The 15,172-nt window shown below is 41.0% G+C and overlaps 1 protein-coding gene across 3 annotated transcripts in view; it reads left to right on the top strand.

Annotated features, from left to right (window-relative positions):
• Positions 1–2,294: 2,294 nt before the first annotated feature.
• Positions 2,295–15,172, top strand: part of FBN2 (fibrillin 2) — a 119,471-nt gene continuing 106,593 nt past the window's right edge. For 2 of the 3 annotated variants that reach the window (XM_039567474.1, XM_039567473.1), the window contains exons 1-5: positions 2,296–3,001; positions 3,802–3,884; positions 7,207–7,305; positions 7,817–7,912; positions 10,290–10,385. In XM_039567474.1, the coding sequence (XP_039423408.1) occupies positions 2,763–3,001; positions 3,802–3,884; positions 7,207–7,305; positions 7,817–7,912; positions 10,290–10,385 (613 nt within the window). In that variant the 5' untranslated portion in view covers positions 2,296–2,762. Of the gene's footprint in view, positions 3,002–3,801; positions 3,885–7,206; positions 7,306–7,816; positions 7,913–10,289; positions 10,386–15,172 lie in introns of all 3 variants that reach the window. The other variant, XM_039567475.1, reaches the window with a different exon arrangement.

Raw genomic sequence — 15,172 nt, 5'->3', positions numbered from 1 at the left:
CTATTCATGTTTACAGAGACCAAATTTATCACAAGTAAGACATCTTGCCCAATCTCACCCAATCTCGTGAATGTTTTATGTTTTTGTGTTCTAGTTCCTTTCAGAAATTTAGCAAGGCGGTCCCTAGTCCTCTTCGGGTTTGAGTGCAAGGAGGTCTCTTGAGTCTTACAAATCACTTTACAAATCACTGGTAGCTGCTGACTTTGCTTTCGTTACTGTGCTCAGTATTTCCAGTTTCAAATTATGTCTCTCTTGGCTTTAAACCATAACTTTCCCACTCCCTAATTTCTAGCCCACCCTTGCTGTGTAATTGCCAAACCTTTTGGGGGGGAGAGGGAGGTGCTGGTTTTTTGTTTCATTGTTTGTTTGTTTGTTTCCCCTTAAATATTTTCAAGTGTCTTTTTCCAGATGTGCTGTGTTTAACTTCTGGGAATTGCTTCTTTATCCCTGTGCTTCCTGATATCCAGGATCCTGATCTTATCTCAAATCAGTTCTTTCCTTTTGATTCTTTGCGTCCTATCTACTTATTCTTTGCATTTTCTGGAGATAGCTATTCACCCAAAGTGGCATGGAATCCTTCTCTTTCCCTGGCTCTCAGCTGCATTTCATTCATGACAGATTTAACAGCTTCTGTTTTGAAGAAATTCCAAACCTCTCTTACAATCAGGAGGTTGCTGAGCTCTCCTACCCAGTTGTCTTCATAAATTAGTTCCTTCATAAAATACTTTTCGTTCCTCATGGTCTTTAAAGACTGAGATCCTCCCATGCAAAATTACTTTTGCTAACCTTACAAATTTAAACAAAATCACCTTTTGATCTGTCAGAACATAGGTCTGTAAATGGAGCCTCTGTTAAAGCCACTGGACCATCAAAGCAGGGCAGTAAGTTGAACAAGAGAGTGGCTTCATGACCTCTTGGCTAGCGGCTTTTATTTCAGAGATAACGAAATGTGGCTCCTGTTTCTCATCCCAGAGTTAGAAGTGACAGATAATATGCGCATGGAGCTAAATGAAGCTGTTACATGTTCCAGTTTTGTTTTAAAAGACAAAAAAGAAGAAAGTTTCCTGGTTGCCACAGTATGCCATGGGCTGTATTGGTGAGGTATTCACCCCTAGACCTGTAGTTCAAAGGGATAAATCTTCTCAGATGACAAAACCAGATTGTGTCCTGTTGTTATCGCAGTGACCAGCAGCCAGCACTCAGGGACTGTCAGCAGGGCCACGTGTTTTTTTCCATTACTTTTGTTTGCTTCTTACTGGTGGCTAACTATTCGGCACATGTAGGTAAATGTATGCTCTTGGCCTTAAAAAGCAAGCAGCTAATTTCCTCAGCCGGGGTTTTGTTGAGATGGTTATGTAGGGAAAAACAGCAGGTGGACAACAAGTAAAACTTTCAGGTGTGAACTTAAAAAAACTACTCCTGAAGGACAGTGCCACCTAATCCAGTACCACACGTCCCTGCTCTTGGTGCTTTTGATGGCAAAAGCACCAGCCCTCGAGGCTGAGCTGATACGAGCCGGGAAGGAGCTCTCGGGTCTCCCGACTCTGCCCGGCGTTCATGTGCCAGACCCCGCTGGCGGGGCAGGTGTGGGGGTCCGGCCCCCTCTCCTCGGGGCCACCTCCTCGGGACCAGCACCTTCGTTGGCAGCCCTGTGTGCTTTCTCAGGGAGGGCTTTTGCTGCCAAGCCTCTCCGCACGGGCTTGTGTCCATCCCACGGCGCAGTTCCCAGAGATTGGGGACAAGCAGGGGAACCGAAGGAACGCGCAGAACCCTGTAACGCTATGGAGCAGCGAGGAGTCCCCAGGCAGGTGCAAAGGAGGAGCTTTATTTACAAAAAATCCGGCCTTTTTATGCCGTTAGTCTGTTGTTAGTATACATAGTTTTAGGGCACAACAAACCAAATTTAACCAACCACCATACACCACGGCGCGGGCACAAGGCATTCACTCAGTATGTCTCGGTTCCTCTACTCTAGCTAAGTCATTCATTCTCCCACAGTCCACTTCTACTTAGGCTAAGTAACAGGCCGGAGCCATGATTTTACCAGGCCTTTCCTGTAAAAAAGCTTTACCTATCGGTCACAGAACCCCCTTTGGAACCAGCTCTACCTGAACCGGTCGCTCCCCGAGACCCCTCGCTCCCTCCAGCAGCCGCCCGTCCCCGCCCCCTCCCCCTCCCGTCCCCATCCTCCTCCCTCTCCCTCCTCTCCTATCCTGCCATCCCCTCTTCCCGGCCCCCGCCGCCTGTGCGCCCCCTTCCTCCCCTCCCCATCCCCGCACCGGCCCGGAGGCACCGGCCCCTCCTCCGGCTCTCTCCGCTCCGCCAGCCCGCTGTAAATCCGCCCCTGGCGCTGGGCAGGGGCTTTTTGCTCCCTTGTCGTTCTGTGCCGGCACGTTTATTTAGGCGCGGTTAATTATCGTCTGGCTCTTATTTTTGCAGGGGAAATTCAGCGTGGTTCTCTTGGATTTCCTGTTGCGGCGGCGGGGAGGAAAATCCCAAACTCCTCGGGTTTTTTTTCCCTCCGTTCCCCCCCTCTCCGCTCAGGGGCGTGTGCTGCGGGTGTGAGCAACGTGGAGCCCGGTCCCCGCTGGCACCGCCGTGTGCGCGGCGGCGGCCGGGCAGGCTGGGAAGGACACACGGCGGAGTTTCCGCGGCTGAAGCCTCTCCGCGCCCAGGAGCCGAGCGGTGCCCGCTGACGGCGGTGCGGGACCGGCGCACCCCTTCGCGGCTGCCCGCCCGCTTCCCGCCGGGATAGTCGCAGGATGGGCAGGCGGCGGCGGCTCCGGGCGCAGCGCTGCTGCTTCTTGCTGTGGCTGGGCTGCCTGGCGCTGTGGGCGCAGGGAGCGGCCAGGAGACAGCAGCAGCAGCAGCAGCATCCGCCGGCGCTCCGCGCTGCCGGAGGAGCGGGCGGCTCCTTCGCCGACGCCGCGCACCGGGAGGACGGGGCCGGGAGCGCCGCCGGCCGGGTCCGCCGGCGAGGACAGCAGGACGCGCTCCGAGGGTAGGGACAAGGCTGATACCCCTTCCCCGCCGCCTGTGCGCTCCCCCGGGCATCTCCCCAGCCACAGCCCCTTGCCGGTGGTCTTCGTGTGTGCCCCCGGCGCCGCTCCCCTTCCCGCCCCTTTGTGTGGCTGAGGACTTACGGTTCGCTGAGCTGGGAGTTTGGTCCTTGCCTGTGGAATCTGGTCTCCTAATTAGTGCGATTTAATTAAAAGCAGGATTTGTGTGGGGCTATGTTACAGCTAACGAATTGACCCCATTGGGCTCCTTGATCCAACACGTTCCAATACTGAGATACTTTGACACTCACTTTTTTTTGGCTTCTGCAAAGAAATGGTGCAAAGTCTGTTTGGTTTTCTTCTTCTGATGTTTTGGGGACTTCTTGCTTTTTTGAGGTTATGTGTCTTTATGAGCAGGGATCTCTTCTGTCCTGTGTGAGATGACAGCATCGAGCCCGTTTTTATAGCAAGGTTTCTCAGACTTTGTATGAATCCAGAATCAAACTCATCCCTTCCATATCCTCAGTTGTTGCAACAAGGATGAATAGTGGCCCGGTCTTGCGTCATTTATCTCTCCTCTTCATACTAATCAGTTGAACTAACCCAAAATAAAATGCCTTGGAGGAAGATTTTGTTCCTTTGGGGAGGATTTTTTTTTTTGTAGACAACTTTGCTATGCTCTTTTTTGTTGTTTGTTTTATGCAGCTGGATTCTTCCTGTACCTGTGTATGTAAAACATTAAATTCTCTTTAGAGTGGTTCATATTTTCCCATACACATTTACTGCTTTGTCTGTGTCACAGGCCAAATGTGTGTGGCTCTAGATTTCGTTCCTACTGTTGCCCTGGATGGAAGACACTTCCTGGAGGAAATCAGTGCATTGTTCGTAAGTGTGACTCCAAGCTTCTACTGCTCAAGGGGTAACAATAAAAGTAAATATTTTTCTACGAGTCACTGATTCATTCAGTATGAGAAAAGCCAATTCAGTTCTGTGTTTCACCTTACTTTTAAAAATAAGAAAAGGAAAAAAAAAACCATAATGGATTTACATGTCCACATTCCTTGTAACTGAAGGGCTGCCCAATGGCCTTGGTGTGTTTATAAGAGACATGTCACCACCTAGTTTTTTGAGAAAACTGACGACAACAAAGGAAAAAGGAAAAAAACTTTGTCAAATCAAATACTCAACTCTAGTAACAGAGGAAAAAAAAGCCAAAGGTCTTGATATAAGCAAATCAGATCTTGTTCTCTGAAACTTGGAATTACAATCAAACAGAAAGCTTCTTTACATCTCTCTTCTCTGTCATTTTTAGTTGTGTATTAATAGCTGCCAGGCATGTAGACGTGGCTACTGTCTGGTCATGTTAGGTACTGTGCTGACAAATGTGACTTTTAGGATACATGGCATGGCAAAAAAAAGAAAAAAAGCTGTGTGTGTGGGGAATATGCTCACTGGGGGTGATGTCTTAGGAGATGTTTACAATGAAATAGAAAATTAAGTTTAATTTTCTTTCTCATAGATTAAAGCTGATAGTAGACACATGCTTCCTTCAGACCTTAAATTTTTAGTTTGTTTCCACTCATTCTACCCTGTCACTGTCTGTTTTGTTAATAAGTGTGCTCAACTTCAAAATTCAGGTTCAAGAGCACACTGCTCTTTATGTAAGCAGTGGAGGTTTTTGTGATACTCCATTTGATAAACTGCCGACATGTAGGATGAAACTAGGGAAGGAAAGGGTGATAAGCCAAGGTCTTCCAAACTTTTGACCTTTGGTGGCTTTGTTTTTTAGGATTCCACACCTCTCTCACCTGTTCACATCTATTGGTTTTACATGAGTAAACTTGTCTTGCTAATATTGGGGATAACTGTGCCATGTATCACTTACTTTCACCTAAAGTTGACCCAGAATTTCCCAGCAAAGGATAACAGTGTCATTCAGAGGAAGATACTTTTATCAATGTCCCCGTGGAATAAAAGGATTTCATCAAAATGTTCTGTTCACATTCATAAACTCTTTCAGTACTGTCTTACTTAATGTAAAGTAGAGTCTTTAAGAAGGATTTAGGCTGCCTATTGCACTGTTGATAGGCTTTTCAGATTCAGCCATGTGTCTGGCTCAAATGTTATTGGGGGCTTTCAGCAATCCTTACAAGATATCATTAAATTGTGACTCTCAGTGCCTCTTAAACACCTTGGTCTCAGGTCTGTCCACAGCCAGAATAATCTTTGATGTATTTATTTATGTGCACAAAGGACAGTTTTTAGCTCCTGTTTACTTATTGGAGTCTAATTGCAGCTTTCTAAGATGTTTAGAGGGTGAATAATTTTGGCAGACCATCTATAATATTGTCTGTGACACTTTTCTGTTGCTTTCTTTTTGGTGAATGTTTAAGTGTATACATTTCTGTGGTCACATTTAATGCCTGTTGAGACGATGTTCCCTTTAGCTAGAGTTCTTCATCTAGACAGAACCTCCTGCACAGGATGCTGGACAAGCTATCAGGTTTCTTTTTGTAGGTGTGCTGATTATAATTGATGCATATTGCAACTGGTGTTCTTAAAGTATTATTTTATGAGGAGAAATCTATGAGCCAGTGGTAGATCAACAAGAAACCATTCTGACCTGACAGTGTTTCCAGTTGATGATGTGATGGTGGTTGTTGGTGGTCTGTGGCACATTTATGATTGAAAGTGAACTTTTATCTAAAAACCACAGGTCTGCTTAGGTTTACTCTTTTGCTGTGTAGAATAAACTGTTCTGATGAAAGTATATTTAGGATATGCCTGAAAGTCTACAGCTTTCAACTGGTAAAAAAATTACTCCTGAACAGATAATAAAGTAACAAAATGAGCTAAATAGAAACCTTTCTTTATCAGGAGATTAACCTGTGTTGTATAAAGATGGATGGAACAGGAATATATGAAAACAGCCCTGTTTCCTGTGCTTGTCAAGTGCTCTAAATCCAAGTCCTATTTCTCACTTTTACTTCTGCTCATGGAAAAGTATTTCAAGTCAGTCCATGGTGTGTCTCTACTTCCAATAGCAAAATCCCACAAACTCTTTCATTTCTTCTGCCTTCACATTTGAGGCAAAGTTGTAGTGGAATTTAATGATAAATGTAGATGATGCTACATCTACATTTGAGTTGTGTTGGCAAGAGTTGTACTGAAGGTATTTGTTCCGTTGTAGTCCTTCAGTGGAGAGGTACTGCCAGATTATTTGGTTCTCACAAAACTCTAGGCTTATTTACAAAGAAATTGTGATTCTTGGGGAGGTTTTTTTGTTTGTTTTGGGGTTTTTTTGCTGTACAAGTGGTTTGTTGCACAATATGTGTCTTTTTGAAGTCCTCCTGCATTGTGCTATAGTGGCTCTTACTCCTTCAGGCTGTCTTTTGATTAATTTGCTAGTTGAGCAGATTAATTTGATGTATTAATTTGGATCTGCTTTAGAATCTGTCTTTAGCCTTTTAGCTCTTTTTTTGTGGTTCTGTCACTACTTTTTGCAATGGAGCTGTGCTGGATGGTGAGTGAGAAGGGAAGGAAGGACTTTGGGACATCAGGAGGATGGCACAACATCAGGCACATGACACACACATATGGGGTAGACAGGCTTTCCTGGGGTTTTTATAGTTAGTTTCTAAATAAAAGTGTGAGACTACCTGTGTACAGAAAACTATGATTAGGGAAACAACACAAAATCTGCGAGGTCCAGCATTTGGACATTGACTTCACACAAAACTTCATTGGGTAAAGAGTGGATAATGTTAGGGGAAAAAAAAAAAGACCCTAAAATGCCTTTAAAATGGTGATTTTAAGAGTGAAGCCCATAGCATGAATTGGCATTGTTTATATTCCTTCAAATCTTGGACTGTTGGTAATGTTTTCCACAAGCCTTGTGGTCTAAAAGACCTATTTTTAATAATTTTACATTGCTTGCATAATTGGCTGGTATTTCTTATTAGGGAATGAGTTGATTACCTGGTTCCAGTGGTCAGATCAGTGTTTGAGTATGTGCTTGATTTGATTCTGACTCTCTTCAGATTTGTCAAGAGATACTGATCATGCCAAAATTCAGTTTGCTTTATTTAACTTAAAATTACCTTTGCACATATAATAGCTGTCCCAATGAAGTGAGTTTTCAAGTGTTGCAGTTTAAGATTCAGGTTGCTGTTAATCCCTGTCACTGTCTTTCTGTGTTGCTCCTCAGCAATTTGCAGAAATAGCTGTGGCGATGGATTTTGTTCCCGTCCTAACATGTGCACTTGTGCCAGTGGGCAGATATCACCTACATGTGGATCAAAACCTGGTAAGGACTTACTGTGTTTTCATTAGAGATTTCATTTAAAGTCATTCTCTTTAAGTTTCAGTGGAAAAAATGCCAACTTCTTTAAAAATAACTTGTCATTACTGCATACATAAATGTAAATTATGCTTAAGTAAAATATCTCAAGTTCTTGATCAAATTTGTTATACCACATGTGCCTGTTTATTCTGTGTGGCAAATTTAAATAAAATGTGCTTAAAGAGAAAAGAAGTTTACAAATGAATGTGTGTGGTATTTACATTTTCATTGAGTCCAGTTTGTTAAGAAATTAAGATTGTACCGTCTCCAATGTAATGAAAAGTTCTGAGTTGCTACATAGCAGTCGTGCAAAGCTCGAGAAAACATCTCCATGAGTCTACAGTTAAAATATATAGCCTATATGGTACAAAGCTCATAATTCAGATCCCATTTCAAAGACCGTAACAACTCATTCTTTTGTGCCTGTTTGCTGCCCACTGTGTGTTTTTGGCTGATTTTGGGTGTCTCTCTGCAGCACAGCAGTGCAGTATCAGCTGCAGGAATGGCGGGACGTGCGTGGACGAGCAGTGCCAGTGCCAGAAGGGCTTCTCTGGGGCCCACTGTGAGCAGCGTAAGTCACTGCTCTGTCCCTTTTCAAAGCAAAGCCACGGGAGTTCTGCCAGCTGAACCTCTTCCTTTACTTAGAGGAGGAAGGTGAAGCAGCCAGTTTTCTGAAAAGCAGTGAAACACCTGAAAGAAATGCTGAGTTTGGCGTATGGCGTTTAGCTAGCAGTTGGTTTGTGCACCAAGTGCATTTGTATTCTCTAAAATTCAAATTACAGATCGGATTCACCAAGCAGTTTTGGAAAACCCTTGGGGAGCAACATCACTGTACATCCCACTCTTCATACCAGATGTTCACTAATTTTCATTCTCTTTAACAAAGTTTTCTCTACCTCAGAACAATAGTCTCACTGCTGGGTTGAAGCACGTTTTCTGTTTTCTAGTTGTCTAAGGAAAAAAGAATTAAATATGGTTCAAGCTATTGGATGCCTTCTTGGGTTGGCAGACAAGCTAGAAAGTCAATTATTTGCCTAGCTTTACCTGTAACAGCACAGTGTTTACAAGCTGTAGACATTTAGCAAACAGTAAAAGTCCCTAAAGGCTGCAGGGATGAAGAAAGACTCAAAGCGTACTCTGAGGCCAGCTGACTACTAATTAACAGAGAAATTAATTGCATAAAGTAGTCTGAAAGAACTAGAGACAAACAGAGGGCAGCTATGCAAAGACCAGACAGACTGAATATTGTGGAAGATAATTTTTTTTGCCTTAGTCATTTTTGTAAATGCTGAAAAACAGTCTTGTTCTTGCTTTAACTGGATAAAACTCTCTAAAATTTTAGCAAATAGTTGTAATCCTAAACTGTGACCCTAGTCAATGAAATTTGCTATTAAGAGTTGCTGGTCCCTTCCTGCTTTTGTTAAAGTATTGGGTCAACACCTGAATGCTCTGAGATGAGGCAAATTTCCAGTGAACAGGTGAAAAGATGATTGCATTTTCAAGTGGTGACCCTGAAGCAATCCAGAAAAATCTGAACAAACTCTGGAGATTGGTTTCAGTGTATAGGAGAGTTACAATTTCAAGCAAGATTGAATATCTGTCTTCTAGAGAGTTGTAACAATGTAAATATGTTTTTATTTCTATTTAGAAAAATTTAATTGTATGTAATTAAATTAATTGTCTTGCTGAAGTGTTATTGTTCATTAATTCAGTGATGCAACACATGCAGCAAAATATCTTCATTTTATGTGTGCATTCTCAGTAAAAGGTAATTCTGTTTGCTGGTTCTTGGTAAGAAGTAAGGCTTTATCACATTTCCACAAAGCAATATATTTTATGCTCCCCAGTATGATACAGGAGGCATGTGTACCTTTTTCCAGTTTGAAATGATTACCTTCTCTAGGTTTCTGATGTTCTTTTGCTAATATTCTTTTGGATATTTAAATGTGTTACAAATGCCACATTCAAACTGAGGAGACATGTAGGAAGGCAGCCTAAGGACTTCTAGACCAAAAAATTTAAAGTTTTAGAGGTTTTGTGACTGTGCTGTAAGCTGTAATGCTTTGATTTGGATCATGGGCTAATTTTGGACAATTTTGAAACAATGAGCTTGAAAATAGATAAAATTAGTTAGTTAAGGCACTCTTTTAAGGTGTTTTGCAGCCTCTCTGAAGAACTGTCTTCCTTTTGCAATGAGACAATTCAGTGGTTTGGCAGAAAGCTTTGTTCTTGATTCAGACCATTGGTAAAGAGTATGAGTGGGTGCTCTGAAGTCCCATGACAATGAAGTATCTTCTTCATATAAATATACTGTGGATTTATAACCCTTTCATCCCCCAGCTTCCTCCCTCCCCACAAAAATTTTAATTTTTGTTGGAATCTTTAAAGAAACATTGTTTTTCCAGGTACTTAAAAGATGAGTTAAGTGGGTAATTATTTTCCCTTGCCTCTAAATATCACTCCTTCTTCCAGCAGTACCAACTCTGAGAGATGATTATCTGTCTCTTGGGCCCCTTTCTCTTCCTGAAAGGTTTGTTGCTCTTGTGACTGAATGACACAACTTAATATGCCCAAAACCCCTGTGAAAATAGTTGAGGTTTGATAGATAGCTAACTTCAGTGAGGGATATAAGTTCTCATGATTAGTGACTAAAGCTGCACAGCAGATTAAAATATACTGAGGTTAAACATCTGCTATTAATCTGTGCTGAATCTGTGCTAAGCAGCTGTTTGCAGTTAGCATCAGCAGGTATTAATGGAATTTGATTTGCACAGCCCTTCCTGATGGAGATGGTAGGAGAGAGATCAGCTTCATCTTCAGGCCTAGAAAGGCTTAGAGCAGTGGGAGAAAAACAAATATTTTTTTAAATGCTGCATATATTAATCTTGGAAATATCACCGCCATGACATTTTAAAACTTTTTGTTTGTTTGTTTTTTGTTGATTGAAGCTCTCTGTGAAAGTGGCTGTCAGAATGGAGGACGGTGTGTTGGACCCAATCGCTGTGCTTGTGTCTACGGCTTCACTGGCCCTCAGTGCCAAAGAGGTAAAAGAAATTTAAGTAGGGAAACTGTGAGTAGGTGTATACAAAAAATGCTGTGTGTACATGTTTTATGCTGTGTAGATTTTTGGCTGAGCCAGTAAACTTTCAATAAGCCAATTATTTTTTGTAATTTTAGAAAGTGTCTTCCTTTTTTTTTGTTTGCCAGATGCATTAAAAATTGACAAGTGCGAAGCCTAATTGGTAGGAATTTCAGCTAATTTAGGTTGCATATTTTGTTCATATGATAGTTAAAAGATTAGCTGTCTTTTGCTTTCAGCTCTGTGAAATAACAATCCAGCAAAATTACTGGTGGTGTTAGGATTGTGTAAGTCTAGACGACTGAAGGATTTTTTTTCTGTATAATACCTCTTTCGTGAGAGGAACTTGGGAAGTAATTTGCTCTGGTTAGTTAGGAGCAAGTCAGAGAAGGACTGAAAAAATAACCAATTACTATAGTACAGGAATCAGTTCCTAAGCCCATTCTTATTCCAGAATGCATCTTAGAGATGGCTTAACTTAGAAATCTGCTGAACAGACGGTTATAAACAGCAGTAAAGTCCCCTTGAAACCTTAAAAAAAACTCCTTAAGGCTGGATGAACTCAGGTTCCTCCACAAAGAGCAAGTTTTCTCTGTCCCTGGCATATTTGGTGGCTCTCCTATGGACTTTGTCCAGCGTGCCCATCATTTTCATGTGTTGGGAGTCCAGGACTGGACACAATACTCTGATGCAGTACCTGAAGTGCCAAAGGGAGGTTCAGGACCACATCCCTGTGGTTAATGCTGCACTCACCCTGAGGCAGCCCACACACCTCCTTGTCATTCCTGTGCTTAGAAATGGCTGCCAAAGGGAATCCTGTGGAACTCCCTTTTTCGAATTCAGCTCTAAAATGCTCAGAGCTTTGTATAAATTGGGGCAATATCTTGCACCTTTTTCTACGTTTTTTAATTTTTTTTTTTTTTTTTTTTACATTTGTTAACTGTGAAATGGAAATAATTTTCACAGAGGTAAAGGAAATAAAAACCCAAACACTGACAAAGCAGGAGTTTCTATTTGCTATTCCAGGATATTTTATATACCCACTAGGTATCACAAGCATGAGATGAATATAAAGGATCAGTTTGTTTGTCTCTAGCTGGTTGTTGTTTTCATTCTTAAAACCTGATTTACAGTTTTCTGTTTACTCCATTCTCTGTAGTTGCTCCTTATGAAGCAAGCACAAGGACTCAGATCCTATATAGTTTGGTTAGTGGAGAAATATGAAGAAAAAAATTTTAATACTTACAGCCATTTTATATCCATTCAGAGATATGCCTATTCAGAATGTATACCTGTCGAAAATCAGAGACTACTAAGTCTCTCTGTTTAGAATGGATTTTCAAGGGATTGGACAATGTTAGGTTAATTTATAGTTTGAGACTCACTTCTGATGGATCTTAATCACAAATTCTGCAATCTGGGCTATGTGTCCAAGATGGATTATAGTTACAGCTGAACTATGGCATGATAGAATTGCAATAATCAAAATTATTTCTTTCTTTTTTTTTTTTTTTTTTTAATTCAGTTGATTGCATTCAGACTTGCTTTTTATTTCTTGTCAGACAACTTGGTAAGCTTGCTTTTTGTCCCAGATAAAATAAATCATTCCTAGTTAAGATTTGCTTCTGTTTTCTGACTAGATTCAGGGCTGTTGAATCTTGTTAATGCATATGACAGACTCCAGCTGTGATGATGGCTCAGAGTTTTTAGTAATGATTTTTATACTTTAGATAGTTTGACCTTCAAAGTTTAAAAGATTCTAGCACATGTGGGTGTTGCAGCTTAACTTTTATGATGATAAAAGGGTTTTGGTTTTCTTTCTTACCATTCATTGTGAAGTTTTTAGCTGCAGAACTAAAGCCCTGTACAAGAATTTAACCATCAGTGTTTTGACATCCATATTTCCCAGCTGCCCTTGAAAGTCTTAGATTTTCAGTTTTCTGTAGAGTGCTCTTGTTCTGCAAGACTTCATCTGTGTTAAGTGGGCATTTGAAAATTGAGTTATTTCAGTTAAAGATCTACATTTTATTGCTTGAAATTGGATGTAGCAAGCCAAATTTGCTTCTGTCACTGTCAATAAAATACAGCATATATCTAGCATACATAATTGCATATATAATAACTATTTAATGTATTTAATGTAATATAGTATGCTTTTACAACTTTGACAGGGAAAAGTACAATTTTGCCTGATCTTGGTGTTGCATAGACTTTCTCATCTTCAAATAAAGAAGTTACTAATTTATTTTACTGTTATTCAGTTAAAGAAAGATGACTCCTATAGTATATCTTCATAAGGACTATAAAAAGTATCTAAGAGCTAATTTTGTTTATGCTTTACATGAGGTGGAGTACATGAAAATACTGTAAGAGCTGCCTTAAATGCCTTCTTTAGTTTGATAGTAATTTGTAATTTATGCTCTTAATGTGATAGTTTATGCTTTCCAATAAATAGCAGGGTGCAGTGATGTCTTCATCTATTGGTTACCATAGTTGCCTGTAGTATTTTACAGCAAGAAGTGTCTCAGTGGTTTAATTTTAAACTGAATTTAGCAGCAGTTCATAACTATTTAAGTAAAATTGTATAGTTTAAGGATACGGGAACTTCCCTTGCAAATTACATCAAAGTTATAAGAGATGTTGTTTTGTTATTTTTTTTACATCATTGTGTTTTAAATGCACACTTTTTATTGTTCTGTAATTTAAGTTCTTTAAAATTAGGTATTTTCTTCCTAATATAGAACATCTGTAGCTTTCCTTCAGCTTGGCCTCCCAGCCCAAGCTGTATGATAAAATGTGGCTGTTTTTTCAGCTATCTGGGCTCTGAGCAGACTAATTTCCGGGCTGGAGACAGGAGGCTGAGCAGTAAATAATGACTGGCATGATTAGAGTATTTAACTTGAGGCTTTCTGCTGGGCTAAAAAGAGAGCAACACCTGTTTGGGAGCTCCTGCTTTTTCTGATATGTACACTGACCTCTTATACTTCCCGTCAAACCTGGTCTTTGGTCAGCTGCTTGTCTTTGATTTGTAAGCACACAAGATCCAAGCTTTTTGTGTGGTGTTTTTAAGGGGGGGGGGGGAGGGGAAGGTTGAAATTTCTGCAGTTAAGTTTTCCTCAGTGAAAAGACTAGAAAAAAGAAAAAGCAACAGAATAAGAGGCCTCATTCTTAGTTGTACACATAAGAACAACTTTTTTTTCTAGCATGACCAATTCCTCTGGTTTCTCAACACTCTGAATGATACTTGTATTAGTGCTCATGGCCTGTGCATTTTTTAAAATTAATAGTCTTTAGAGATATGAAGCTGTGGAAATGCAGGGATGTTTTCTTCCTTCTTTATCATGGGTTAAAGGGAGGAGGAAGTGGGAAAGGCAAATCCTGTCACTGATCTAAGTTTGCCTTCATCCCATATAGAGGGAGAAAGACGAGTTCTTACCCTGTAGTTAAGTGGCTCATAATGGAAGCAAAAGGGTTTGGAATGAGTAGAAATTTGTAGCTTAGGAAGAGCATCCTTTTGAAGAGGGAAGAGGATTTCAGGTAAAGCTATCAAGCTTTGACAGGTAAGAAACAGGGAAAAATAAGGAAATACAGTATTTGAATAGCAGCTTTCCAATAGCTAAAGGGGGCCTACAACAGATCTGGAGAGGGATTACAAGGGCAGGTAGGGATAGGATAAGGGGTGATGGCTTTAAACTGACACAAGGCAGGATTAGATATGAGATACTGGGAAGAAATTCTTCCCTTTGAGGGAGATGAATTCCTGGCAGAGGTTGTCTAGAGAAGCTGTGGCTGCCCCTGGATCCCTGGAAGTGTCCAAGGCCAGGTTGGACACTGGGGCTTGGAGCAACCTGGGATAGTGGAAGTTGTCCCTGCCTATTACAGGGGATTGGAACGAGCTGACCTTTAGGGTCCCTTCCAACCCAAACCATTCTGTGAGACTAAGATTCTATGAATATTAAATGAGAAAAAGGGTTTTTTCTTCAGGCTGGGAAGTGGATGGAGAAGCTTATCAACAGCACAGAGAAACAAGTAGGAGGAAGCAAAAAGCATCCTCAGTTAAAATGCTGTTAGTGTATGGTAACTGAGGCTAAAGAGTAAAGAATACAGAACTGAAGTGGATGCATGCTGAAGCAGCTGATAGGCATGGAGGATAAAAAGATGTTTGGGGGATAATACATGCAGTTAAAATCAGGCTAGTATAGCAAACTGTCAGAGATTTATATAGGAGTCAATACTTCTCTAATACACTTTTTTTATTAAGAAGAAATATATATATTTAGTGTGTAGTGTTGCTGAAGATGCTTGGTGTGTTTAAGTGACAGTGATCAGGTCTAAATGAGCAAGAGAACATCTTGCCATGGAAACTGTGACAGGTCATGTTCCAGAGGTTTCCCCTTTGCCAGCTGTGGTTTTTTGCTGCACAGGTGGCAATAAAGCAACCTGTTCTTCTCATCTGGTTTACTTCTGTTTCCCCCAAACTTTGTTCAGGTGCTTAAATCAAAAATGTTTTTTTGATCAACAACTTCTTCTCTTTTTGTGGGAGTCTTGGGAAGGTAACTTTTTAATTTTGCTGTGGGGTTGGGTTTTTTTCCTTTATTAATGGCTGCTATCATCCTGAGCCAGAACAGAGGTTTTTTTATGATCTTCCTGCTGCTTTTCTTTCAGTGTACAGTAAATGAAAGACTGACCTGCTATAAACATTAGTTTAATTCATCTTCAGTCCAATTTTAGCCTTTGAGAAGTGGAGCATGT

Source organism: Corvus cornix, chromosome Z, assembly GCF_000738735.6.
Source record: "Corvus cornix cornix isolate S_Up_H32 chromosome Z, ASM73873v5, whole genome shotgun sequence".
Classification (NCBI taxonomy): domain Eukaryota; kingdom Metazoa; phylum Chordata; class Aves; order Passeriformes; family Corvidae; genus Corvus; species Corvus cornix.
Note: the sequence above shows the minus strand (reverse complement) of the source record. Positions and strands in the feature narration are given on the sequence as shown.